The sequence below is a fragment of the Platalea leucorodia genome (genome assembly GCF_965183815.1).
Source record: "Platalea leucorodia genome assembly, chromosome: 7".
Taxonomy (NCBI): Eukaryota; Metazoa; Chordata; class Aves; order Pelecaniformes; family Threskiornithidae; genus Platalea; species Platalea leucorodia.
The window spans coordinates 8588219-8616104 of record NC_138829.1 but is presented as its reverse complement, the minus strand read 5'-3'; the positions used below and the strand labels follow the sequence as shown (position 1 = coordinate 8616104).

Here is a 27886-nt window from a genome sequence, read left to right as displayed (position 1 = left end):
GGAGGTCCCCGCCCGTGCGAGCGGGGGCCGTGCGCAGGCGCGGCGGGGCGGTGACGGCGAGGGGCGGTGGCGGATGCGCGCGCGCGCGTGAGGCGGGGAGAGAGAGGGAGCGAGCGGGCGGGCGAGCGGCGGGGCGCCGGGCGGAGCGCGGCCGGAGCGGCGGGGCGCCGAGCTGAGGCGAGGGCGGCGGCGGCCCGAGCCGGGCGGTGTCCGTCGCTCCGCGACGCCTCGCCCTCCAGCGGGTTTCTCCTCAGGGAACGGTTCCCCTCCCCGCGGCGCGCCCGGGAGCCCCTGTCCCTTCTACCGCCCCTCAGGCGAAGCCCCCTCAGCTCCCCGCCCGCCGGCCCCGGGCAGCGCCTCGCTGCCCTCAGCCCGCCCCCCGCCGCGGGCGGCCTCGTCCTCCCGCCATGGCTCTCTGCCGGCGCCTGGCCCGGCTGGCCGCCCACCTGCAGGACCCGCGGAAAGTAGCCGCCTTCCAGCGGCTCTGCGGGGTGGAGGGGCCTTCGGGCTGGGCCGACGCGGAGCAGCGAGCCGGGGGCCGGGGGCCGGTGGTTAACGGCGGCCCCCCGGCCGCGGAGCGGGCGGGAGAGCAGGGGCATCCCGCGGGGAACGGGACCGTGCCCGGCGGGGCGGGCCCCCCGCAGCGGTGGAGGAGGAGGCCGCGCCGCAACTCCCTCACGGAGGAGGACAGCAGCCAGGAGTTCTCCACCCGCAGCCGCTTCCTCTACTATCTGTTCAGCCTGGGCACGGAGCTGGGCAACGAGCTCTTCTACATCCTCTTCTTCCCCTTCTGCATCTGGAACTTGGACGCCTGGCTGGGCCGGAGGCTCATCATCATCTGGGTGTGGGTGATGTACCTGGGGCAGTGCACCAAGGATGTCATCCGCTGGCCGCGGCCTGCCTCCCCGCCCGTGGTGAAGCTGGAAGTCTTCTACAACTCCGAGTACAGCATGCCCTCCACCCACGCCATGTCGGGCACCGCCATCCCCCTGGCCCTCCTGCTGCTCAGCTACGGCCGCTGGCAGGTAACGCTCCCCTCCTTGTCCTTCGTCTGCTTTCCGGCCCCGGGGGGGACGGCTGTGACAGACTTGATTTGTTTTGAGGGGAGAGAGGGGCTGAGTTTGGGTAGCATATGAAATTCGTGCCTTTCTTCCTCGCCCCCCCCCCCCCCCCCTTTTTTTTATTTTTCGTTTTTTATTTTTCTGTGATCCAAGCGAGTACTCAGGTAACAAGAACTGCTCTAATAATTCTGAGTGGAAGTTCTGCTGACTTTATGAATGGTTAGCCAAGTACACATTAAAAGTCTGCTTTAACAATCTGTGTTTTGTTCTTGTGAGGTTTTTTTTCAACTTGTTTCTTGTAGGGTGAGTGCTTTGCACAAAGTTTGCATGGGCATCTGATATTTTTACAGGCATTCTGTTTTACTGAGTGAGAATTTGGTGGAGAGCCAGTAACTAAAGGGTTTTTTGCTGATCCTTCTTTGCTTTGAGTCACTTTGTAGTTTGAGTCAGTTTGTAGCTTGAGCTTTTTCTTTAACACTGTCTTTTAGTTTTATTACCCATAAACTAGAAATTATTATTTCTGTTTTGAGGAGTGCCTATCCTTTCAGCTGTTTTTATAACCCTTAATGTGCTAATAATTAGCAGGAACTGATAAACTCTGATCTTTTCAGCACCTTCATTCAGCAAAATCTTAAGATCTGCCTATTGCACTTTGGGTCAATAAATTAAGTTGAAATAACACCGTTCATCAGGTTTACACAAGCTCTGCTGCAAGTGCTTCGGCGCTTGCCGTTACTAGTATGGGCAACAGTAAGAACTCCAAAGAAAGCACAACACGTATTCAGCACTAAATCACTGCACCAATTTCAGTAGTAAATGAGGGAGAAGGTTTTCCCAGGCAACATGTTCAGTGTAGGGTTTTGAGGGCTCTGTGTGTAATGTTCAAGAAGTTACGCAATAAGTCTACTCTTAAGTTGTTAATGTTTACAAATTCTTGCTGTAATATCTCCCTGTTTTGTCAGATGTATGTCATCTTGGTAGAGGGGACTCTCTTTTTAAGCTTTATGCAGGGGCTGAACCAGTTGCTGTTAACAATCAACAATTGTCTGTTGTCATAGTGTGACGCTTTGTGGCATTATCTCAGCATATAGTATGGGTGCCTGAAAGGAAAGAAATAGTTGAAGGTTAGTGATTGTGTTTGGTCTCTCTCTAATCAAAGTTTATGTATCTACTTCTGCAAGGTGATGCAGCATGCCCAGAAGAAAGCTCTGGGGGATTCATATTCTTTGCTAGGAAAATGTGAAGTATCACTCTGCTAAAGGTGTGCAGGCATCAGATGACGTCATGTTTTGTGGGTGTTTGAAATAAATATTTGGAGTTCTGTTACTGAGATGCTTAATCTTAAAATTGTTGGGTTTTTGGTTTTTTTAATGACCGACTGCAATCTGAATATTTAATTATTACTTGTTAGATGTGTGGGGCTGATGTTGAAGAATGAACTGGATTTCTCTTTCTTTGCATGTGGGAAACCTCAGTTAGTAGTATCAGTCGATTAGCTTTGCACAGACTGATGTCATGTAGTACAAAGGAGAACCCAGCTTGATTGCTTTTATAGAACCAGCAAACTGACAATGTGTGAAATGGTATTTTTGCCAGTGAACCAAGTTCGATCTTCGGTTTGCCAACCCTGCAAACACACTCTGTGAAATACTGTGTTAATTGACTTAAACGTATTTATAATGAATGCATATTAAGAAATCATAAACATTCAGCCTTGTTATTATTCACTTAGAACCACACTTAAGAAATGAGGAAGCAAAGTGTTTGAGTCTTCATTTTAATTCCTTTTTCCTGTGAAATGAGTATGAACAACAGACCTCTCTGAAACCAACTTCCACCATTTCAAAATGTTCATTTAAAAAAACAAAACAAAAAAAACCCACAAAAAACCCCAAACCTTCTGACTTTAAAATTATTTCCAAATATTAATCAGAAGTTAACATATGGCATTCTGAATATCTTTTGATTCACCTCTGAAGAGAGTTAAGCTTTCATCTAAGGCTTCTGCTGTGCTCCATATTTTACTTGCGTTGAAAGGGAGGAGAAACTATATGACAACTTTTCATCATGCTTTTCTGAAAATAGATGGGGTTAAAAAAGACTGACCTCAGAACTTCTTGGAAAGCTATTAACAATAAAGGAGCTTGTAATAACTCTGATTTATTTATCAAGTTATACATATGTTCTGGGGGAGGAGCGGCTGAAGTCACTTGGTCTGTTCAGCCTGGAGAAGAGGAGACTGAGGGGAGACCTCATCGAGGTCTACAGCTTCCTCACAAGGGGAAGAGGAGGGGCAGGTGCTGATCTCTTCTCCCTGGTGACCAATGATAGGGCCCGAGGGAATGGCAGGAAGATACGCCGAGGCGGTTTAGGCTGGACATTAGGAAAAGGTTCTTCACCCAGAGGGTGGTGGAGCACTGGAACAGGCTCCCCTGGGACGTAGTCATGGCGCCAAGCCTGACAATATTCAAGAAGCATTTGGACAACGCCCTAAGACACATGGTGTGAATTTTGGGGTTGTCCTATGCAGGGACAGGAGTTGGACTCGATGATCTTTGTGGGTCCCTTCCAGCTCAGGACATTCTATGATTCCATATTTATCAGTAGATACAGATAGTTAGATTTAAACTTGTTGGCGAATGTTAGGGTACAGTCTTTCTATATATTCGGTGTAAGCAAGTATTACACAGACCCTGATCATGATGAGTTTGCATCTTAGGGTTGTTTCTTCAGAAAAATCATAGTGGAGCAAGGCTGAGTGAATTCAAGCACAAACAGCTGTAACTCTCTGCAGGGACTTTTATTCTGGAATACAGGTAACTTTAATTGAGTTTGTCACTTTGAAGTTTATACTAAACCACAGAAAGCCACTCTTGCTCTAAAAGAGGTTACTCCAGTGAGAAGGGAATCACTTTACTGTATAGCTTATTTGGAGTTTGCTTTCATTGGGCTATGACTTCCTAGTATTGTGTCATACTTCTCTATCAAACAAAGACAATCTGAGTCTTTCCCTTGAACAACATAGAGAACAGAGCAAATCTGCTCTTATTTTTCTAGGTATGGCCCAAATTGTCCATTTAAAACCAAATATTTTTTTAATTCCAGTAGGTTTTCTTTTAACCTGTTGAATTAAGCTTGTGCTTTCCTAGTTTTCAATGCCTATTGGTAATCCTGTTATAATTATTTTCCTTTCGCATGGTATTCAAAAGGATTTTTGATTATATGCAGTAAAACAAAAATATTTGCTTATAAATGCAATTGTTCAAGTAAAATATTTTCAGAGATGATATATTTTAAAGATGGTTGTGACAAACATCATAGCTTTCAGACAGAAACAACTTACATGGAAAGATAATTTTCATAATACCTAACTGTTCTGCACATTGTGGAATGTAACTTTTCTATTTATCCTTGTATTATGAGAGCTTGCCTGAAACTTTTGATTCCACTTGCATAATCTTTATATATTGATTTATTTAATATTGTTTAATCTCAGCAGGGAAAACCACGTGTTTCAGAGATACTTCAGTAACCTTGAAATACAAAGCTCACGCCAAAAGCTCATGAGAATTTAGGAGTGTTATAGATGTTGATGTTTTTCTTTCCATCTTTGAAGCTCTGATACCGTGAAAGAGGAGGACAAACACTTAAAAGGCAGTGAGGTTATAGATCTTGATATGATGTAGCAAAAAGTATACTTTTATCACATTGGGGAAAACATGCTTTCTTTGAAATATTGACAGTTTGAGCCGGGCTGGCTTATATAGTGTCCTGAATGGGGAGGACGAGATAGCGTGAACTGCTAATTATCTACAAAATCTCCAAAAGCCTCAGGCTGAGACTACTGGAAAAAGTCTTTTTTGCATTTTATTTGATTACTTTGAACTGCTGATTTCAAATAGATATCAACACCAATTTTATTAGAAATGGTGCTTGTGTTGGGACGGTACCTGAATGTGTCATGACCCTGCTCTTCTATTTTGAGGAGAGGGGAAAGAAGAAAACAGTCAGTCAGGGAGACAGAAAATACGCTTTTCTCCCAGAGTTCCTTCAGGATGCAGCCTGGCGCTGGCAGTCGTTGTCCGGATTAGGAAGTGATGGGTTCGCACTCCTTCCTGAGCTCTGCATTAATGAGCTGAGTCAGGAGCTGCTGACTCTCCCTGGAGGCCACTGAACGAACTTCGTTAAGTTGATATTCAGCAGGAGCCCAGAGCCTTGATTGATGAGTAGCTGGCCTCTGTAACTACATTAACCAACGTTGTTTGAATGGGCTTATTTTCTGAAGCAGTTTAGATCACTAAATATGACAGCATTGTCCTCCCTATGTACTTGTCTGCCAGTGTTTTATATGCAAATCCTTTCATCAGCGACTGTCTTTCCACACCGCTGATGATAATGGTGACCTTAATAAGCACCACTGCTAAACCCACAGTAGAGTGTATTTATTCTGTAATGGTTTATTTGACTGATACACCTAGAAGTATTTTTCCATTTTCATTTACTTAGTGCTCTCCTGACTCTCCGTAGTACCAATTGTGTAAGAATGTCATGTGGTACTGTGTCAAACACCCTTCTGGAAATCTTCCATCCGCACCATTACTTTTATCAGCCAAAGCTGATGAATCTAATCAATGAGATGAGCTTGACAGGATCTGTATTGGGATTTCAGAGAGATCTGCATTATTCTGTGATTCTGATTGACCGCTACTAAAAATTACATCTGGAATTATCTGCTTGCTCTTTCATTTCAAAAGGCTAACTTCTCTCAGATCCCACGGGGAATGGGGAATAATTGGTGTTTGGGGTTGGATGAATAGTCTAATCGCAACACTGCTATAGTGAGAATTTTACAGGAAGTGGACAAATCCTAGTTTTAAGTGTCTTTCCTTGTTGAAAGGCTAGCATTATCAGTAAGACTGATGTAATCATAAAACTGGAAGCTACACATGGGAGACCATCTCTTACATACGAAGTCTATGTATAAGACCGAGTACGGACTCCTTTCAGAAAGAGATGCCTCATCTCTGAAAGAAGCCCAAATGGATTTTGGCTGAAATACTAAAATGTTGCAAAGAAACTTAGGAAAAGAGATGTGTGCTTGTCTAACTGGTTTTCTTACATGTGTTTCTTAAAATGATCAAACAAAAACTTTTCTGACATGAGAAGCGTAGCTGAAGGGGTGATCTGAAAACCCAGAATTGCCCACACAATGAAGAGCTCCTGAGGAAGAGAGATGGGAATTTGGAGGGTCAGCACCACTGGCCTTGTCTTGTGTATTTGAGTTGTAAAGTCTTCTTTTGTGGGCCATACTAATGCCTGTAGTTTATTTGTAAAGGAAGCTGGAAAAAGTTGTGTGGCCTGTTTGGTACAGACGCTCTTAAAAGTCTGAAAAGAGCATAGCCAGTTCTTAAAAATCCCGTTGGGGAATCTCTGCTAGAGGTATGCAGCAGCCTGTCCTATTAAACTGTGCTGATTGGCATTAAATATATTTTTCAGTTTTGTGTAAGCAAATCTTTAATGTAAAGGATCTTGGGGGGAATATGTAAAAGCAAATGCCGTAAGGTTAGATGCAGAGTTTTTGATGAAGAAAGGATTCAAAGGAAATACTTTACTTCTCAAGTAATTTTTTTTTTTCTTAATGGACTGTACACATGTAAAGCACTCTTCATACTTTCAAATAGGGTGTGTTGATTAAACCTGAGAAAACTTCAGTTGGCAGAAAAACTATTTTTTAAGTGTTGGGGCATAAGCATAGTAAGCTGTAAGTGATTCTTGCTGGGTGTGTTCAGGGAGGGATTTTTTTTTACTTTTAATGACTGCAAGGAGAAGAAGTAACAGGCTCTAATTCCTCTTGTAACTCTTTCTTTTCAGATGATGTGTAGCAGAAAATTAAGCCTTTTAACTCCCTGCAGGACTGGCACTGAAATCTTTATCTTGGCATTTAAAGAAGGGGTTCTTATGCTTTTTGATGTTAAGGTTGGTCAGTGGAAGAAAGAAGGAGATAATTGATAAATGTAGCTTAACCAGTGTTATTTACCACTTGGCCTCTTTTGAAAAGACAGTTTTTGTCTGTTTATTTTTCCTAAAATGACTCATAAGTGGTCTTTCCTTTTTAACTATCGTCTTCTCCCTTTTCTTCTGCTCCTTCCAGAAAAATCATTTATATGCTGTGCTTTCTGTACTCATCTGGCCAACCAGTGTCTCAGAGTCATTCCTGTAAACATTGAGTACAGCTTTTCATATGACTGTGGCCAATACATAGCCCAAATATCTTATTAAATGTAGATGCTGCAAGTGCTGCTTGGATCCTTTCAGTGAACTCTGGCCCAAAGTAATTGTCTCAAACTCAAGCTGAACTTCTGAGTTATCATATGATTAAAAAAAGATCATTGAGTAATACTGTAGAACACTGAAAATATTAGAAAATTAGTTTGGAACCCTTTGTGGATGCTGGAAATTTCCCCAGTGTAGAATGTGCTTTTAAAAAGTAAAGAAATGAGTGTCTAGAGTGTGTTTTAAGAATGTTCCATTATGAAAGAAGGAATCTTCTGACCTAGGTCAAAGCTTTTAGGACAGATTGTTTCCTTATGAGCATTTTTAAACAATGGTTATGTTATTAAGACTCTTGGCAAAAAGTCAGATTAAGGGGAGGGAGGAGGATAGGCACTTGAGGGAAGCGTTTTCTATGTGATCCAGTCAGAAGCTTGCAAGCCCATTTCGGAGGATGTAATTGAATAAAATGGGAATTTCCCATTAAAAATGTAGGGCATAAAATTCTCAAGGACTTACTAGGAGTAGTTTCACTGCTACTTTCCAAATATTACCAATTTAATTCAGTTTAATTGATTAAAACAAGATTCTGTATATGGGAACAAAATTGAGGCCTGAGAGAAGATGAGTAGTCTACTCAATCAGCTTTATTCCTAGCTTTTTCTTTAAGTTAATATGTGAATTTAAGAAATCAATTAACCTTTTTTATCCTCCCCTTTATTTTTTTTTTTTTTTTAAATATGCTTGGTGATCTGTCCCTTAGTCATATACATCAAGACTGGGACACTTTTCTTAATGGATATGAGGCCTTCAAAGAAATGTTCATTCAAACATTTAAAAGCCAAAATATCAACAAAGGTCTCTTTTTTTAATCTATATGTTGCATTTGTCTCTATCTCCAGTCTCTGCCTTGCTGTCAATTCCATCTGCCTCCACTTCACCTTCTAATACTGTATGTGTACTACATGCTTATGCATATTATCGAAGTTTTATTCTGGCCTTCAGAAAAATATTTGTGCAAGCTGGATATCAGTGATTTGATCTAATATGGAAGGTGGGGTACTTTTCTCAAGGAGAAAAATGCCAGGTTAATGTTGGTTTTGAGTCAACATGTGATTTTGAAGTTCAGATTGAGTACTAAGCAAGTGTCTTTATTTTTGTATAAGGTTACGATTTTCAAATTGCAAGGTTGTTTTTTTTTTTTAATTTAGAAAAAAGAAAGCCGTATGCAGTTCAATAAATACTCCCCATACTCAGTTGTTGAGGTGGCATGGTAGCTATGGAGGCATAATGTGTTTTTGAGGATATACATAGGATCGTCTTAACTGAGGGCGTGGAGGCAGGGTTTGAGATGTTTGTCTCTAAAATGGGCTGTTCCTGAATATCTGACTCTGAGTATGGTCAAGAATGAAGATATGTCAATTCTGTTATCAGAGGAACAAGCTGAGAGAATTAAACCTGTTTTTTAGCAATGAATTGGGGAAGAGGGTAGAAGTGAACTTGTGATCTTTTGTCCGTTGTGCCTCTAGGTCTGATTTGGCATGCGAGGAACCATGGGACTAAAATTCCTGGAATTCAGCAGTCTTGCTTTAATATCTTTCATTTAAGTAAAGACTGTCAGGGTGTCTATGTAAACTTTTAGATCTTTTCTGTATAGTTGTATAACTCAAAGGTAACCGGGAACTGCTAATTTTCAAATTTGTGAATGCAGCGTTTTCCAAAATAAGAAACCCAAGCAAACATCCAAAAAATGAGTGCTTATGGCTTTCTTCCATGAACGCTTGAGATTAGTTTATATGAAAGTTTTCGCATTAATCTTTCATAAAATGTGCCTCTTTTAAGCAGAAAACATATTAAAGCTGTTTGTTTTGTTTTTTTTTTTTCCTTTGAAGATTCATTTGTGATTGGGAGAGAAGCTTTGTGAAATCTACTCTTTATTGTAAAGCAGGGCTGATAAGAAATGTTAATACTCTTAAGGCAGTACGCTAATAGAAGATGTTTTTGTATTTTAGGGGATTTCATATGCCTAGGCAGCGGGAGGTTACAGATACTTATAACCGTGATATAACCAATGCATATATGCAAAATATGTACAGGCAGTCATTTTCTAGATGAAGCAACATTCAGAAAATGCTTGCTAGTACCTCAATATTGCATTATTTTCAATGATTTGGAAGTAAATTTATGGCATCAGCTTTTTTATAAGGATCAAGGTGATGTCCCCTGTTGGTGTTATGACTCGGCATGCTGCTGAGCAGTCGTCTTGCTGAGCTACAAGGTGCGTGGGAGTGTTTATATTCTCCTTTAGTCACCTTGTACACTTATCCCTACATGTGAGGACGAAATATGTGGTTGCCTTATCACCTCAGGGCAGATTTTAAGCAGGTGCTACCAGTTTGGTGTTCTAGGAATTCTTGAACCCAGTGGCTGCTTTTCAAAGGGATGAGTGAAAACAGGCCAAGGAGGAGGCAGGGTATTGTGGGTTATTTGTGTTGAAGTAGGGGGGTGGTTCTGCTTGATTTCTGCTAGTGTGTAAGGAGGCCAGTGAGCTGTGGAGCCCCTAAGGGTACGTACAGCTTTATGCTGCGCCGCAGGTGGGTTCTGGGCTTGAGGGAAGAACATCAGATTGGTTATGTGGGCAATGCAGGGAGGTGTGGATATAATATTGGAAGAAACCAGGACAGACGAAGGTTAAAACCTTCTTTAAGTCAAATTTATTTCTGTACCTTAAACATAAAGGTGTCTTTACGTTTGAAGCGTCCTTGTCAGTCAGTAAAAGAACTATCAGTTTAGATAAACTGACAGTTGTCCAAGCGTGCTGGTTACATAAAGGTGGCAGCATAGAGGAGAATGCTTTGTCTGGGAACTAATCACAAAAATTGACTTAACTGGTGTAGTGTGGAATATTATTCCGGAGGAAATTCTTTTAATTGTTTCAATCTTCAGCTTTTTTATAGTGGACTGGATGCAGTACAGCTATGTATAGTGTAGTGAATAAGCTCTCTTGGGTGGGAAGAAACTGCGTTTAGGACTTCTGTGATTACTACTATAATGCATTAAAGATACCATAAATCAGCATGTGCCTAATACTGCAGACACATTTGTGGATAGGTCATGCTAAAGCTGTTTCAGTAAGAATAATTTGTCTAGGTTTAAGTTAAAAATTCTTTGTTACTTAAGAATATATGAATCGGGGTTAAATGTATCATTGGCTTTTTACTGGGGTCACAATAGGGAAGTGTTTGAGCTCTTGGAAACATGCTTTGCTACAGAGGAACGAAACTAGTCAGTTTTTCAGATGTTTTAATGCGTATCTATTCTCAATATTATTAAAAACAGAATTAGAGTGAGATATGACAGAGCAAAATATCTCCAAAATCTTCTTCAAAGTTGGAGTTTGTGACAAAGTTTTTCTTCCCCAAACACCCCTGCCTTGAGAGTTCCTCACTAAGAGCAAGCATTTCTTTTCATTTCCAGCATTTATCCTACGCTCCCTGCTGTTTACAACAACCTGCCCAGGACTCTTAAAACAAGACTCCTCACATACACTTTTTCCTTCATATTCCTTATTCTTAGGGTCTTGCTGTTTAGCTGCTCTAACCTCTTCTCTCCCACAATCCCAGCTTCTTACGCACAGTATCCTTTAGCTGCTGTAGCCTGCTGAGCCTGGAACATCATTGGTCTTCCTGCTAAAGCTCCAGCTTCTGTTTCTGTCAGGTATTTCAGAAACGCAGGAAAAATCTTTAATAAAGAAAAGCCTTACCCCTGTTTGGAGCCTGAAAGCACAAAAGATGTATGCCAGGAAACAAGAACGGACATAGGGTATCAAGTGATGGGCAAAACTGTTTGAAACTTTTGACACGTGCATGAACACATGCAAGCTCATTCTACCACCAAGTAATTGTGATGCCATTGAATTTTCTGGTCAAGAGGTTCGCATTGCTTCTGGAGGTAGTAAATCTTCCCTTGCTAGTCTCTGACAAACAAGAAGTCTGTCTTCCCAGGCTTTCTTCTTGCGGAGCGTGTAAAGAGGTGCTAGAAGCTCCTCTCTACTTCAGAGGATATAGGGTATGCCTATCCCTGTATATACAGCATCTCTGCTTTGGTAGACTTCTGGGGGAAGAGTGGAGCAGCACTCAGCAGGGAGACTGCGTGGCTTGCGTGTCTTCTGGTGCAGGCAGCATTACTTCTGCCCTGAGATCAAAGGAAATGATGGCAGAGGCGTAATGGGGGTGAGTGATGGGGCTACACTTGTGTATTCTGGTGGCGTGCAGCACAGGGTGCGAGGATTACTTTTGTGGCTGCTATAACAATGTGGGCATCTGATAATTCTGCAATCATGTCCTGAGCACGACCTAGCTACCAGTGTATTGCCCAGTATTAGCATAATTTTGAAAGGCAGGAAACTGAATTTGTTCCTTCATCATTTCAGTTAGAAATGAATCATTAAGTACATAATTTTGTTTAGGTACAATTTGTAGATGAAGGTGGTAGAAACAAAGACAAAAGTTGCTACAGGAATTAGAGTTTAAACTAGATGTAACACAACTGTGAGCTGGGCATTTAGAATTTATTTTAATGTGAAATCTGTTTCTTATGTAAAACGTAAGCTTCCCGATTTTCTGTTGGTTTGAGAAAATTTTGTTAGGTTTGTCATGTTAACATGGTCCTGGAGCTGAGAATTCAAAGAATGTTGGAATAATGCAGAAGACTGATAATCTTTTCTCAAACCTTTCATTGAAAGACTGATTTAGAAGCTTGTCAATCTGTTAAGCGGCCTTCAGAGAGGACATACAACTTTTATTCTTAGTTTGTATTCTGAGATTCAAGTACATCTAGACTGCCTGTTTATATTGAAAATGTTTATTATTGCTTTCATGTAGGAAGTGAAGCAATTTTGGAAACATGCCATTTTGTCTTGTGACTGCTTCTTTTATAGAACTAATAATTCTTTTTCACTGAAAAAAGGAAGCTCTATCCTGTCTTGTACAACGTTTTGCAATATGGTAGTGGGGAAAGTATTTCTTACTGTGCTGTAAGATGTGAATTAGCATACTTTTATCCAAAACCTAAAAAAGCTAAAATATTAAGTTTCTACACATGTTGATATGTGCTTACTAAAACAAAGTATTTTGTTTGTTCCTGGTAAACAGTCCTTATTAATAAAAAATCTTCTACCAGAAGACGGAAATAATTGGAAATAATCATTTGATGTTTTTTGTTTAATAAATGTGGATTGGAGTAGGAAATGTATAGGGGTTTCTGGAGAACAAAAAAGATTACTATTCTAGGAGTTTGATACTGATGCTCAGCGACTGAGTCAAGGATTGCAGAAACTCTAAAAGAGTGTGTAGGGAATTGAGTTTATTTGTAAATTATTATGAGTTCTTCCTTTTCAGGAGAAAGGTGAAGCTACTAAATTCTGCCTGGATAATTGTTAACAATACTAGTATAATACTAGTGTATTATGTAGCTGCTTCACCCAGTGTAAAACCATTCCACAGTTTATAACACAAGGCTTGTCTCTGCCCATATTGCCAATTTAGGATATCGTAACATGGCACATCTAACTGCTACAAAGATCTATTAACTTCTTCGTGCTTTGTCTGGAAAGATATGACCAACACCCTGAAATGATGTATCCTGAATGCAAAGGAAGAGGACAAGGAAAAAGCTGAAAAAGTTACTTAGCAATGTTTTGACTTTATGGAAAGTGGACTTACTTGAGGTGGTCTAATAGGCTTGGGTAGGCTAGGGCAAGGAAAAGGGTAAGCATAAGATGCATTAATTGGAATTCTAGCATTCTTAGAGTGACTTTTTTTTTTTAATTTTTTCTTTCCAAATTCTAATACAATCTCTCCATTTTTTTCCCTACCAGTATCCCCTTATGTTTGGACTGATCCTTGCATTCTGCTGGTGTTCTTTGGTTTGCTGTAGTCGAATTTATATGGGAATGCATTCAATTTTGGTAAGAAAATAATCTGCTAAACTTTTTATTTTAATGTTTAAGTTTTTACAGGGCGGTAATTGTATATAATTTTTTTTTTAGAATGTCCTACCATATAGGAACAGAATACTTATATTTCTTCAGCAGAGAAATGGATACAATAGCTGAAAGTGGATGTCAAACTTCTGTTAATTTATATTCTTCTTTCATAAACTCAGTCCACAGTTGAGACTTAGCTGATGTTTAATAGCAGTTTTAGTGCAGAAATTGCTGACTGCACTAAAGCATAGACTAACTTTTCCTCTATAGAGTAGAAATAATTTTGCGGAATGAGATGGTGACTGTTAATGTCCACTCGGGTTCCATGTCAGCTACTGCTTCTGAAATAAGCAAGTATGACTTTGATATCAGTCAATTGTATTAGCTTTTATCAAGCATTTAACTAGTGGAAGTGAATAAAAATGATTCATTGAAGATGGAGTAATACAAATACTGCTGACAAAAGTCCCGCCTCCTGGCTTACATGGAGAAGTTGATAAGCATGTGAATGAAGGTGATTCAGTTTCTAGTGCTTGGATTTCTAAAAAGCTTTCAACAAATTCCTTCTTAACAACTAAAGGTGACTAAAGTTGCAGATACTTCTGCACAACTGAGTGAATAATCGATGGTAACTGAAATGTAATGATAAACATAAAAACAACTAGAGTAACCTTTTAATTAAGAAAAGACATTTTAAAAGCAACAATAAAACTGAAAACCAAGTATGAAGCCACAGAAGTTACCTCTTCCTCTCCTTTAGTAGTTGGAAACAGTTCTCCATTCTTGCAGTACTGTTAATTCTGAAGCTGGAGTGGAAAGTCTAAGCTTCTCTAATGCTTAGCTGCAGTGGTCCTCAACTGCCTTACCCGCTGTTGCTGCCGGCGTGCCTCTGTGCTGGCACCCAGGCGCTTGGATCCAGTGTTGAGCTGTTCCAGCAAACATTACTTAGTTGGGCTAGTCTTGTGCTGACTGTAGGCTGGAATGCCCCAGTCCTGGGCAAGGACCATTGTAGCCAGCAGACAGGTAGGTCTACAACTTCATTTGATCATGGGTCGTTTGATCATAGCTTCATTCATGATCTGATCATGATGCAGATGTCCTATTAATAGGTGATCAAATGCAATTCCTTACCTTATCTGTAACATAAAAAAAGATTTAATCTTGTACAGCAAATGAGAAAAGATGGGAATCCCCAAGTTGCTTTTAGCAACAGAGCAACTAGGCTTGTCTCCATGCTAATGTAACTTAAATTATTTTTAAAATAGTTGTTACACTGAAACCATATCTTTCTCTCTCTCTTCAACAGGATGTTATTGCGGGATTTCTGTATGCTATTCTCATCTTGGTTGTCTTCCATCCAGTTGTGGACCTGATTGATAACTTCAACTTAACTTACAAATATGCACCTTTAATTATCATCAGTCTCCATTTAGCCCTGGGCATCTTCTCTTTTACTCTAGACACCTGGAGCACATCGCGAGGAGACACAGCTCAGATACTGGGCTGTGGTGCTGGAGTAGCCTGTGGCTCTCACGTTAACCACATAATGGGTCTACAGCTAGATCCTCCTCCCGATACGTTACCTTTATCTCTTTCCGCTCTCACTGTGACTGTGTTTGGAAAAGCCATATTGCGGTTGTTGATTGGAGTAATAGTTCTGTTGTTAACAAAAGTAGCGATGAAAAAAGCCACTATTCCACTGGCATGTAAAATATTTCGCATACCACATGACGATGTACGGAAAGCAAGACAACGCATGGAAGTTGAGCTCCCCTATCGCTATATTACATATGGAATGGTTGGGTTCTCCCTCATGTTTATCGTTCCTTGCCTCTTCCATTTTATTGGTCTTTCTTGATGCAGTTTTATCACTTTAAATAGGGAGAACAGAGCTAGGTGCTTTTTGAGGAGGTGCACTAGTTTGCTAAGGGAAGGCCAGTGAGCTTGGCTTTAGCAGGGTCTTCACTTTAACAGCAATACATAGCAGGCAAAGCATTTAAAGAACTTTGCACATCTTTGGGTATGGTATGGGGCCAGAAGTCAAATATCATCCACAAGAAGTGCTGAACTCTATAAATGCTATGTCTAGACTTATTGCTGTAACAAAGTCTGTGTGTGTGATGCAATGAATGTATCTGGAAAGTCTGTCATACTGTACCTCTATACATTGACATTTTAATAGGTATGTCTGATAGCTAATCAGAAAGCTCCATTCATAATCTGTTTCCCATTTCATAGTAATTTATTCAAGCTGTTGGACCATAGACTGCTAAATTTGCTTTCCGCTATTCTTTCCTGAAGTCCTGCTTCAATATGTTTCAGCTAATAGGCGTTTCTAATGGACCAAACTTGTAATGAGGTTGATTTTTTTTCTAAAAAAAAAAAAAAAACAACGAAGCCTTTTTCTTTAGCCCCTTGTGCAGAGTAAGATGTCTGGATTGGCATTGGTAGCTATCACTAGAGTATACATGATTCAGGTACTGTATTTTATGGTTTAATAACTGTGCCTTTCTGTTGCTAAATTAAGAAATGCCATATATACTGTGATGTAAAAATGCCTAATTTTATTTAGAATCCTACATAATTAGGCAGATATTTTTAAATGTTAGATTGTCCACATTGCTGGCATGGTTCGAGTTAACCGGAATATTCAGTTTAGCCTGATCAAAATTGCATAAATGAAATGATCCGAGAATCGTGTCCTTAAGCTCAAGATGTTGTAAATGGACAATAATCCCTTTTGTAAGTATTTTTAATGTGTATTGCAAGTTACTGGAAGAGGATATATTTTTCTGGAGATCGTTTATACAGTGGACAGATACTCAAAATTAATTATCTAAACATACAAACAATAAACACACCCATTCTGCAAAGAAATGGGCTTCATTTATTACTCCAAACTAATTTAGAAGGACCATTGTTTTTAGATATTTGCTTAGAAAATATAATCCTTATTCTAGAAAAAAAAAAAATGTATTTTTATGCATTAACATACTATATTTAAAGGTGATAATCACTTTTACCCAATTTAGATAGCTATAAGACAATATAATCAAATTTTTAATCATTCTGATAGGCAGGTTGTGAGCAGTCAGGACAGTATGGTCAATGCATAAACGGTTTGTGCATATTTAAATTTTACTGAATTATTATGCACTTTTCAGCTTTTCATGATCCCTTTCCCAATGATGAGTAGAATATGACCCTTCAACTGTAATTTCATGTGCCTCTTTTTTGTGTTTCATTTTGTCTATGTTAATGCGTTGTCTAATCTGTTCTTTCCATGTCAGGAACTTTCATATTGCAGCAAGAGCTGTCTCATTGTCTGGCCAGACATGATTTATGTAGTTTGTACATTTTTTTTCAGGAAAAACATAATTTGGTTGGGAAGTATAGTCATTAGATAGAATACAAAGCTTACATTTTTTTTGTAAACACTATTTGGAATTGGAAGGTGGTTTTGTACCGGAGCTCGTATCTCCAAACTGTTAATATGTAAATTAACAAAATTAACTTCATATCTCTTTCCTCAAAGCAGTCAAAGTTATGGTACGTTGACATTAGATGATGTGAAAAGCTAACTTTTCTGATGCATTTCTTCAGTGCATTCAGAATGCACCGCTATGAATGTATTCAAACTGATATATTCAGAACTGGTAGTGTGTTAAACAACTTCTGTCGTTGAAAAGACCTTACCTAGTAGAAAATGGTTAGCTGGTTTCAGTGCATATTTCTGGATTTGATTTTTCTATCTGTTCTTCCTTTGCAGTTTAATGCTGAATGTGCAGTAAAAGGTAAATCGGTTTCCAAGGTTTTGAGCGAGGGATTTCCACTGGTTTGACTTTGCACACTAAGATAGTCATCAAATAAATACCTGGAGGGAATGTACACAAAATGCCTTACACTTAGAGCCCTGAGCACGTGATGTAGTTCCAATTATATTTAATTACTCTGAGGACTGGTGAAAAGAAGAGGATAACTTTCTCTGAAATTTAGGGCATATTCTTCTTAAATATCCTAGCTTTACAGTTTATAGTGAAAAAATGTTTAAATTCTAGCACAGAAGTGAGCAAATCTAATTTTCTAAGGTATATAGTTGAATTCTAGGAACTTCGAGCTTACAGCGTAAGAGTGATCTTAAAGCTGTCTTTTCCGGCTGTGCTTGCTCTGTTGTGCTATTAATGGAAAATAAAATCTACTGTGGAAGATCTAGAAAGGGTGAAAAAAATCATATGCAGGTAGAGCTTTCAACAGGCTAAGGAAAATTGCACTGTAGTTTATTCTACTGTTACTCATAAATATATATTTTATATTTTTATACATTACATTGGGTAACTTCAAAATGTCATATTCCATGTACCACATAGTCTAGTACACGGGAAATGTATATCAGAATGTTTATACAGCACCTTTACAACCCCATCTCTAAGACTGCAACTACTTTACTGAAGTTTACATGAAAAAAGTTTTACTATTCTATTTTCATGTTTTATAAGGGGCTAGGCTCAAGAGGGCAGTTTAGCACAAAATATCATGCAATATGAATACTGTTACAGAATAAAGAATCACAGAAATGCAAAAATTTAAAAAGCCAACTTAAATATTTGTATTTTAGTATATTTGTGTTTAATAATAAGTTAAGATTCCTTCAAATCAGGCATAACAAAACAGCAGGTAAAACTGGAGCACTTTCTTTGCCCTAAGCTATTCCTAGAGTTGAACATGAAAAATGTTTCTAGTATGAGCATCAGCTGGTACCAAATTATTTATAAATAAATTTAACATAGCTTTAAAAGGTAGTTAAATGTCTTTTCAGAAGGACAATACGCTTGAAACCTTTCATGAAGTGGTAAAAAAACATATATGTCACTCCTAGTGAACTTCCTCGGTTCTAGGTTGCATAGTCCTAAGGAGAGAAATACTACTACTGTATAGAAGCAGATACAAATACACAGTTATTCCAAAAAGCTACGAGTTAAATTTGTCTTATTTGATTACTGTAAGAAATAAAACCTAAAACTAACAGTCACATAGAGTGTAATTTGGCACAAAATTCTGTTTTCCAAGAGGCTGAAGAGACTCAAATTAGTCTTAAACGTAGGAGCAGGATTTTTTCTGACCTGGCCCTCAGTGAGAACTAACGTATGCATTGCATCTTGGGTAAGGTTTAGAATCTATTATTTTGAAAATTGTTTCATGTTCATAAAAAAGCTATTACTTTTTCTTCCCATACCATGAACTGGGGTTGAAGCCTCTTTCTCCTGTGTGATCACCTGTGAAGCTCTTCAGTCTCTGGTCACATTTGCCTTACCACTTGCCTTGCAAATTTGGGGGCAGGAAGGAGGAGGTGAAGCTATTTTAAGGTAAATTGGCAAGCCAGAGGGAGTTGTATTTTGTTTATTTACTTGGAAATTTTTTAAGCTTATGTACAGCTTTTCTCCTGAAAAAATCAGAAAGATGCATTTCTTTTAAAATGGCATCTCTAAATTTGATATGTGGCTCTTTTTTTTTTTTTTTACCAGAACAGTGTTAAATTGTCTGGATTTTAAAAGCTATTATATTTTCCTTTGCTACTATTTTTTATTACTGCTTCCAGTATTTTTTACTCCGTTTCTTGCCTATTTCCCGGGGAGTGTCCTGAACGTTTTGTAAGCAATTGCTACTCATGTGAAGATTGTAACTTTGAACTTGTAAATACTTAAGGGCTGTTAGTGGCTGTTAGCTGCTCAAATACATAAAAACAAACCTTGCATGCTGTAAGTAAATACATCTGTTGTGCTAAAAGTTGTTTCTATTTCTGTATTTGCTTTCTCAATACAAAACTGAGATTTTTCACTCAACAATACATAAGATATTTAATAGTTCAATGGTATGAAGGGGCATTGATGTCTAACTCCTGTTAACTTTACTGGGAGTTCTGCACCTAGTTCCTTCCACATTACATTGAGAGTGAACCCTGAAGGTCGTGTCCATGCTCTGACATGCGTACAGGCACCAGTGTGTGTGAAGTGACTTACCTTCTAAGGCGTACATGTAATATCCTTGCTTTTGAGGTCTGAAAGATTGTTCTTGTTAAAATCATACTTAGCCCAGTTTTTACAAGACTTTAAAAGGGCTTAACTTGGAAGCTGTTTCTTAGGAGCTGGAACTGGCTGTACATTTGCAAGACTTAATTGATGCTTTCCCCTCTGTACCATAATTGTGCTGAATGACGAGATCCCAGAATAATGTCAGTAGATAAAATGATGACAGGAGAATTGATTTCCTGGGGTATCGTGACTCACTGTAATTGATTCTTGGGTGTTTTTCTGATCTAATGTAGAATGTTTCTAGGTTATGCAATTTACTGCTATATTCTACAAATGACTTTGAGGAAACTTTTGACTTTTTTGTGGGAGGAAGTCTCGTTGAATAATAATTTGGAAACAAAATGAGATATCATGTGGCAGAGAGGATATAGCTCTTTAGGTGTTCTCTAAAAAGCGACTATCACATGCTGGAGTTGAAGCAAATTTAACTATGCATTAGAAAAATTTCTTTGCACTCTGTTCTGCGCCAGAAATAATTTGCGTGTTGGTAAGAGTCCACTTAGCAAAACGAAGCAAAGCAATATGTGCTTGCAGTGTCTAATTAGTAACTGTTCCTGTAGGATCAAAGAAGAGAAGGGTACATAGGAGAATACTACCCTAAAGATGTTGACCAGTAAATGTAAATAAAAAGTCCTATCAAGTTGGAGAATTTTATTAGTCACTAAACTTTGACTAAATTAGTCGCTAAGGTTTTCCCACAACTTTATTTTTGTTAGAAGGTGTAATGTAAGACAAGGGTGATATTCCTGAAATGGAAATGCGATATTAAGACAATTCTAGATGTCTAAAGTATCATAACTGAAAAGGATCAGTTCAGGAGCTAGTAACCTGAACAGTAAGAGCAAAGTCTGAGGGGGATTTTGTATTAAACTTAATGCACTTAAAAATTATGCCAAAATTTGGCCTATACTTGATTTATATGAAATCTGTAGTACAATATAGATATAATATATTGTGTGTTGGATTTTAATTTTTTATGTATAGATTTTTCTTGTTACTGCATTCCCTGATAAAAGCAAGTGTTCATAAAATATAAAACAGCTTTGTCTGTATAAGGTAAGGCTGTATGTTAGTAGTATTTCAGGACATAATGCAGTTGTAACCCCCAGTCTCTCAACCTCTTGGAGAACTTTATTTAAAAAAAAAAAAATATTTTCAAATGCAAGCCCTGAGTTAGTTGAGAATCATACAATGGTTGCTGTATAATAGTGTACAACTGATGTTTTAAAAATTAATACATTGGAACTTTTTGTTACATTATCGTTACTGATTTTGTACTCATTGTACACTTTCTGCAGTTGTCAACTAATATTTAAACTCATATTGACTGGTTACTGAAGTGTCTAACTTCATCTGCAATGAGTGGGTAATAAACTACTGTTGGATTCAAATGTGTTCTGTGGTCTTTATTCCTTCCAGTGCTGAGGGACACGTAGTTGGACACATACCACCAGCGTAAAACACTGATCACAAGAAAACTTACATTCATATTATCATATAGCAATAATTGTTAGAACAATATTGTCTTTTCAGGTGTGGGCTTTAGATGTAAAAGTTTAGGAAAAAGAATGAAGAAATACTGAAATGAGGTTGTTCTTTTTCCACTGCCTTAAAATCTGGACTGTTTAGTGTCATATACCAAATAATAAAACAAGCTATTGATCAACCTGTATACAAAGATTTAAGTTTTATCTTTCTATAGCTTTTATCACTTGCTGCATGCTGATAAATCAATATGGAAGCATGCTTTTATTTTAACTGACAAGGAACTTGCTTTCTAGCAGAATGCCTGTTGTGGGGAAGAACGAATAGTTCTCGCAGGTTCTGGAACTACTGAAGTTTGGGTTTCCAGTGGATATCTGATGACTGCATTGACTTACGCTGCAGGGTTAGTTTAATGAGATACTCAGTCCTTATTTGAAATCAGAATCCTCGTAGAAAGCAACCGTGAGAGTTTGTATCCTGCTGGGTCACCTTCCAGTAACTTCTGCTCACCTCCCAAATCTGTTTTGAAAACTGGCCAACTGTGGGTGGTTTCCCAGACTATTGAATATCTACAGATTTTCATGGAATGCATGGAGGCAGTATATTTGCATGAGTGTTGCTTCCTTAGTAAACCAGACTAGTTGCAGAATACTATTCATTTCAAATGCTGTGAATTTTGTTTTGCCATGGTCCCAAGATGCTTTAACTGCTATGTAATATACAAGCATGAGAAAGAATTAGTTCATTTATATATTTGTATTAACTTGAAGTAGCCTTAGGTTACTTGGAGAAGTGCAGCAAAAAAATATTAGTCAGCATAACTCTTGCTTCCTCTCTTCCTACAGTTGTACAATGCCCAGTGAGGAAGTTTGAGCAGTTAAGTAATGTCTGAACAGAATTGCAGAACACACTAGAAGAGGTGGGAACTGCCCCTTAAAAGGAAGCTGTTACGCTATTTCAAACCCATTTATTGGGCACTGTACAGTGTTCCTCCTTGTTTTGCTAACTGGAAGGATTTATGTGGAACTAGTGCACAAGATTCTACTTTTACATATAAGGTAAGAACTCATCCTTTTATGCTACGCAAATCTACAACTTGCAGAGACTGCTGTGATTTTTTTTTTTGTCCTCTGTAAGAGTTGTCAAAAATGTAGATAACCAGGATGTTAATTCCAAGGACCACAGAAACGTATGATCTGTTGGTTATTAGTTTGTTCTTCAAGATAATTTTAAAGATGCTGAGACAAAAAAACAAAACAAAACAAAAAAAAAAAAACAAACCAAAACCACTTAAAGAACCCCCCAAAAGGATAAACTCCGAAAGAAAGTACATGATGAAAACCTCAACAAATGTAACCAAATCACACCTCTTCCATGGCAAGATTTTAATTTGTCTTTCCACTGATGTTTGTAACTGTTTATGGTCTTTGCTGGGGAAACAAAGGTTAATTATAAGGACTTAACTTGTTACCAAAGCAAAGCTCTGGTCCCTTGCTTGATAAAATGACTCATGAGTGCTTGGTCTTTCTATTTCCTCATTCTAAATAAAATAATTTTGAAGGGATTTGGAGTAAGTGTTCCTTCTCTGCTTAAAGAGCTGATGGAGCTTAATTGGTAGACTCATGGCAGTTCTAGATTACGCCATGAACTGAAACCAGAAAGGCGTAACTGTAACTCTTTTGATCAGCCTATTCTTGCCAAATATTACTGAACTGATAACTAAATCCCTGTAGACCTGAGATTTGGATCTTCCTCAATTACATATTGTGTTTGTTGCTCCTCCTGTGAGACTTGGATCACAAGAGTGGACCAGATACAGGCGAATTGCATAAACCTTTATAGGTACAAATCATCTTTTATAGTCTTTTGACATCAGTTCAGACATGATTTGCACATAGACTGCCTAATTTGATTTGACTTTTTGCTTGCTAATTACTTTGGAGAAAGTGTCTTGTATTTAAAAGCAAGTGCACTGGGAATTGTCCCTTCCTCCATTTTACCTTTTGTAGTAGTGCCTTCTCTGTGCTTTAACCTTAGTCTGGGAAGAAGAATTGGATGTAGAGACACTTGTTTTTCTGAAGGATTTTCTTATTGCTCTTTTAATTGTCAAATATTTATTACACCCGTTATTATTAACTGAATGCTCTGGCTTTATACAAGTGACATATTCTGACTATGTGCTATAACTTTTCCGGATGGCGTGGCAAATACTTGGTTTACAGATTGTGTGGTTTTGGTACAGTCTATAGCAGCCCTTGTGAAGTATGGCTGGTATGCCTGCTTTCACTTACCGCTAATGTTCTGACCCTCCCTCCGCCTTCTGGGACTAATACTTTCTTCTACTGTCCCCACAACTATTGAGCATGGATCACATACTGAAGAGAAATATTTTTTTTTTTAGCTACATAATAAATCTTTTGGGTATGAGGAAGGATTCTAAATCTGCTAAGAATCTGTGGGGTTTGTTCTGCTCCCCCCCCCGTGCATGTACATTCCAGCAATTTGTAGCGGAGCTGAACTTGTTTTCTTAATCTCAGGAGGAAAGTAGCAAACTTCCTTTATGCTGTTCACTTTATGCTGTTCACTGAATTTCAGTGAACAGCAAACTTGACAAGAGCATCTAATTTCTGCGGGTACTATCCTAAACTCATTAGTTCAACAGAACTAAAGCATTTGTTCTATTCTAGAAAACCCTACAAATTAGTGATAGAAAACAGCAAGTCTGCAATAGGTGAAATTACCTACAATGAGATTCTGATCAGCCTTTCCTGGGTGGGAAACCAATGATTTCCCGACTCCGTACAAGTGGCTACTCTCGCTTTTTCCCTTCAAGTAGCTCCAAACACCAGCATCCTACCAAGCTTTACAGCTGTACCTCATGCTCGGCGATACGCCACAGCACAAGGGTCCTTCAGCTCACAACGGAGAGCGTTCATGTGCCAAACTGGTTTCCTTCATGCGGTCATCCTCTGCGTAGCTGGGTATCTCCATTCTGTGTTACGCACTGTGGCTGGTCTGACATGTGCGGAGTAAGACTGTAGATGAGGAGAAACGGCAAAAAAGTATGTCACTAGAGCACTGTAAAAAGAAAGGGGGGGGAGGAACCTGTGTGTGGCAGAGGTAAGATGTTGGCATACGGAGGAGAAAAGGGTGGGAATGGGTAAGGGGAGGACATAAGGGATTAACACAGGTGTTGGGAAGTAGTAGGCTGAGGAAGAAATTAAGCGTTGTAAACAAGGCATGAGCTGTAAATCCTTTGCCCTTTTCAGAACATCATTGGGGTTAGGAACAAAATTCCATCTTTATAGTCTTTTAATAACTTAAAATTCCTGGGTTTTTTCTTTTTTTTTTTTTTTTTTTTCCCTAGCTGGTATGCAGTTGTGTCTGGATATACTTAATATTCAAAAAGGAACTAGTTAGAGTCTCCCGAAGTTGGAGAGTGGGGAGCTATTTTGGCTTGGAGTTGTGGTCATCCGTTACGGTAGCTAGAGAACAGTCCATTGCCTGTACTAATTCTAATGCAGTTTGATTCCAGGTAGTCTCAGATTGGAGTCTAGATGGATTCAGCAGTTAAGCTTCTCAGAATCTTAAACAAACACAAAACCCCCCAAAGTTTGTTTTCTAAAAGTTGTTAAATGTATAAGGCTAATTTGACATGATAGCTTAGCAAGCATAAGCAGAAAGTACATTCTGCTTCCATGTCAGTTAAAGACAAAAAATTCTCCTGAATTATTTAATCCATCACGTTTGATCATCTCTTCTGGTATGCCAGTAGCCATATTTGGATAATTCCTGCTGTAGAGAATCCGTCCTGGTACCTAATCAAGTCCACAACTGCCTTGGGAAGATTGCCAAAAAAATGCCTGTTATGAAGAATTACTTTGCAATTGCTAATCTCACGCTGTTAAGCAAAGGGATGTAATCATGTTTGCCTCGTACAGAATGATTAAATTTCAGAACATGATGACCCAGATTTCTACTAACCTGCAAAGATTTTTAAACTGGAAATTTAGAGAGGCTGTTACCTGTGCTTCCACTGTACACAGCCTGTACTTCAATAATTCATTTTTGGTGACTCACTGTTTACAGCATTATTTGTGCTGGAATGGCTACTAATTGCTTAGCGGTTATTGCTGTGGACTACAGTGGATCAGTTGCAGATGCTGGAACTATAAATTAATTAAAGCTATTACTCAAATTGACACTTGCTGCTTTAAGAGTTAGAATATTTTTTCTGGGCTGATATTTATAGGACATAATGCTGTCTCTGTTATTTTTTTTTAATAAGGTTTGAAGGAGTAAAAGTTGCCAACATCTTTAAGACAGTGGTAAAAGCACAAAGTCAACCAGTTTAGCATTCAGACTGATTTCCCACCAATGCTAATTAGCACTGCATTGTGCTTGCCTTGCAGCAGCAGTTCTGTGCTTTCCTGATGCATTGGCCTTGTGACAGAATTGGTATTGTGTCTAGACTTCAGGCTGACTAACCTCACTAATACATAGTTGAAAGAAAAATAAATTCTTATGGTCAGGTTTGGCTCTCTTCACTTAGAGGCATGTTAATATCTTTAAATATTTTTTAAATATATTTTAAATATCTGGGTTTTTTAAATTTTTTAAAAATATTTTTAAATATCTGGTTGCTGAGATTTCTTTCTTGTCAATGCAAATAACTGTCTAGTCCAAAATTTATACTTATATAACATTTATAGGCAAGACACTTCAGTAGTTATGCAAACAGTGTATCTATGATACAGCAGTTCTGAAATGTGTATCTGGTCTGATGGCCTAGTGCTTCTCTCTCTCCTGAGCTTGGACTTTTGGGGAGGCGGGGTGCTAGTCTTCTGTAATTGATCTTGGTGTCAACCAATTTCAGTTGGAGTTAAAAACCAGACTTTGAAGCAAAGATAAAGATGGTACCCTCCAACAAAAAAGTGCACAGCATATGGAATCTGACAAATAAATCTATGCTCTTAAGAAATTGCCTCCCCTAAGTCAATAGGTAGCAGACTTGAGCTGCCTCATAATGCACGTCTGTGCCATATTTGGGAACCTCACACATGAGTGTGTTGGCTTAATACCGAGGTTCTTGGGAAAAGCCAGGAAGAAGGGTAAGGCTCAAGGTAGTCCACCTTGTTTAGTCTCTGTATAAATAAATACAAAAAGAACTGAGAACGCTGTTAGATGAACCCTCCCTGGTGCACGTTGGGTGCCCTCCGCTACCACTCAGATGGAAGGCTCCTGCTGTAGCATCCAGTTTGGTCTTTCTGCTTCAAGGAGGAGTAAGGAATTCTTGCCACTAACAAAATTGCCAATAAAAAAACCAAATCTCAACACGTACACCCCTAGCACGGATGTTCAGAAAGAGAGGACAACCAGAACAGAAATACTTGTCTGCAGTCTGTTTTCCCTACCTGAACTATGCCTGGAACATCCACTTGGCCTTTTAGGGATAGTTACAGAGAACAGCTGGGGAGGATGAGGAGGAGCCCACAGTTCATAGCCTAATTTTCTGCATTCAACAGGATCAAATATAAAATCTCAAACTGGTACCCTGTGCAAGTCATGAGAAATTGCGAGCACTGTTAGCAACAGTAGCGTTATTAAAATTAAGAATTCCTGCAGCCGAGAGATGACAGACACAGCTCTTTTACCGCAGGATGCGGAAAGTTAGCTTAGGTTCTCTGAAGTCAGAAGCTGTGAACTCTGAGCTGACCTCTAAAAAGTGGTGTCCTTATCCAACAACTTGACTTTGCAATCAAAACATCCTTTTATTGTACTACGTAATTAGAGTATATAATTTAATCAACCTTTGATTTTGGTTTATTAAGTGCTTATTCAGCACTAAGTGGCAATTAAGCATTAGCATACCTTCAGTAAATCCAGGAATTTGATAATCATCAGTCGTAATAAATTTGCCTCATTTCTACATTTTGTGTCAAGTTCTGCAGGTAGAATTGCAAAAAGTGATGGAGAGAAGTTTGCCAACTCTCCCCCCTCAACAAACAGATGAGAACTGAAAAGTGAAACAATCCCATGAGCTGTAGCTTTTAAAGATGTTCGAAATAAACCCCTCTTTCTCCAGCAAATCACGTTACTTTCTACTACTTCAGCTGCAGGAATCTGCTGGTGGAATTATGTTCATTGATCCCTGGTATGTAACACTTCATCTACATGCGCATACAAGTTAATTACAAATTGCTATACTGTAAAAGCTGATATAGGTGCCCAAAATATACTGCCACAGAAATAACCCTGACATACCAGGCAGCCAAGTAGTTGGGGTAAAACTGCTTGATTTGATAGACCTTACCTGAATAGTTCCAGTTAAAACTGCAACAAGCAACATTCAGAATTAGCAAGCCCTACGAATATTATTTATGAAAGGGCATCTTAGAAAAAGTAATTTCAACTACACCTGGATACTGCTTTGAATGCTATACATAAAACGACTCTAAAAATAATGGTGCTTTCATTCCCCCTCCTGTTTTTTAACTTAACTTTGCTGGGTGGAAGAAACGCTTCTCATTGACCTGCATTTACACAATGCAGCCCAAGGGAAAAAAAACCACCACCAACAACAAAAAAACCAACCAACCAAACAAAAAACCCCCCCAAAAAAACCCCAAAAAAGGCAAGATGAAAAATATTTGTGGTGCATTATGGGAGCACCCAGAAGTTGCTGGCTATACTCAGTTGTGTCACAACATATGTTGTGACATTACGCAAACACACAGCAAAATATTCCTTGTTCTAGAGAACTTGCTGTTTGCGTACTTGACCTTAGTCCTAGAGTACATGACACTGAAGGTGAGGATCATAAAGATTCCTTTCTAAAAATGTCTTTTGTTTTCAGTTCTGTCTGTAAAGTAACTGTCAAGAGTTACAAGGGATCTCTGGAGCAACTGCCATGCAATTACCGTGGTGAAATTTACAGATGCATTTCTACCTAATATATACTGTGACTCAGCAGCGTTGGTGTGCTATCAAGGAAA

General features: G+C 38.9%; 1 protein-coding gene across 2 annotated transcripts; it reads left to right on the top strand.

Annotated features, from left to right (window-relative positions):
* Positions 1 to 187: 187 nt before the first annotated feature.
* Positions 188 to 21814, top strand: SGPP1 (sphingosine-1-phosphate phosphatase 1). Of its 2 annotated transcripts, XR_014228826.1 has the most exons (4): positions 188 to 1025; positions 13210 to 13299; positions 14624 to 18680; positions 21737 to 21814. XR_014228826.1 is itself a non-coding variant. In XM_082317968.1 (3 exons), the coding sequence occupies exons 1-3, from the start codon at positions 408 to 410 to the stop codon at positions 15173 to 15175; spliced, it is 1260 nt and encodes a 419-aa protein (XP_082174094.1). In that variant the 5' UTR covers positions 188 to 407; the 3' UTR covers positions 15176 to 20734. The 2 variants fall into 2 exon arrangements, 1 of the variants encoding a protein (XP_082174094.1); XM_082317968.1 differs by lacking the exon at positions 21737 to 21814 and having other exon boundaries at positions 14624 to 20734.
* The last annotated feature ends 6072 nt before the right edge of the window (positions 21815 to 27886 follow it).

Coding starts and splice junctions, on each gene's coding strand:
- SGPP1 (XM_082317968.1), top strand. CDS start 408: ATGGCTCTCTGCCGGCGCCTGGCCCGGCTGGCCGCCCACCTGCAGGAC. Junction 1,026..13,209: donor TCAGCTACGGCCGCTGGCAG/GTAACGCTCCCC, acceptor TTTCCCTACCAG/TATCCCCTTATGTTTGGACT. Junction 13,300..14,623: donor TGGGAATGCATTCAATTTTG/GTAAGAAAATAA, acceptor TCTCTTCAACAG/GATGTTATTGCGGGATTTCT.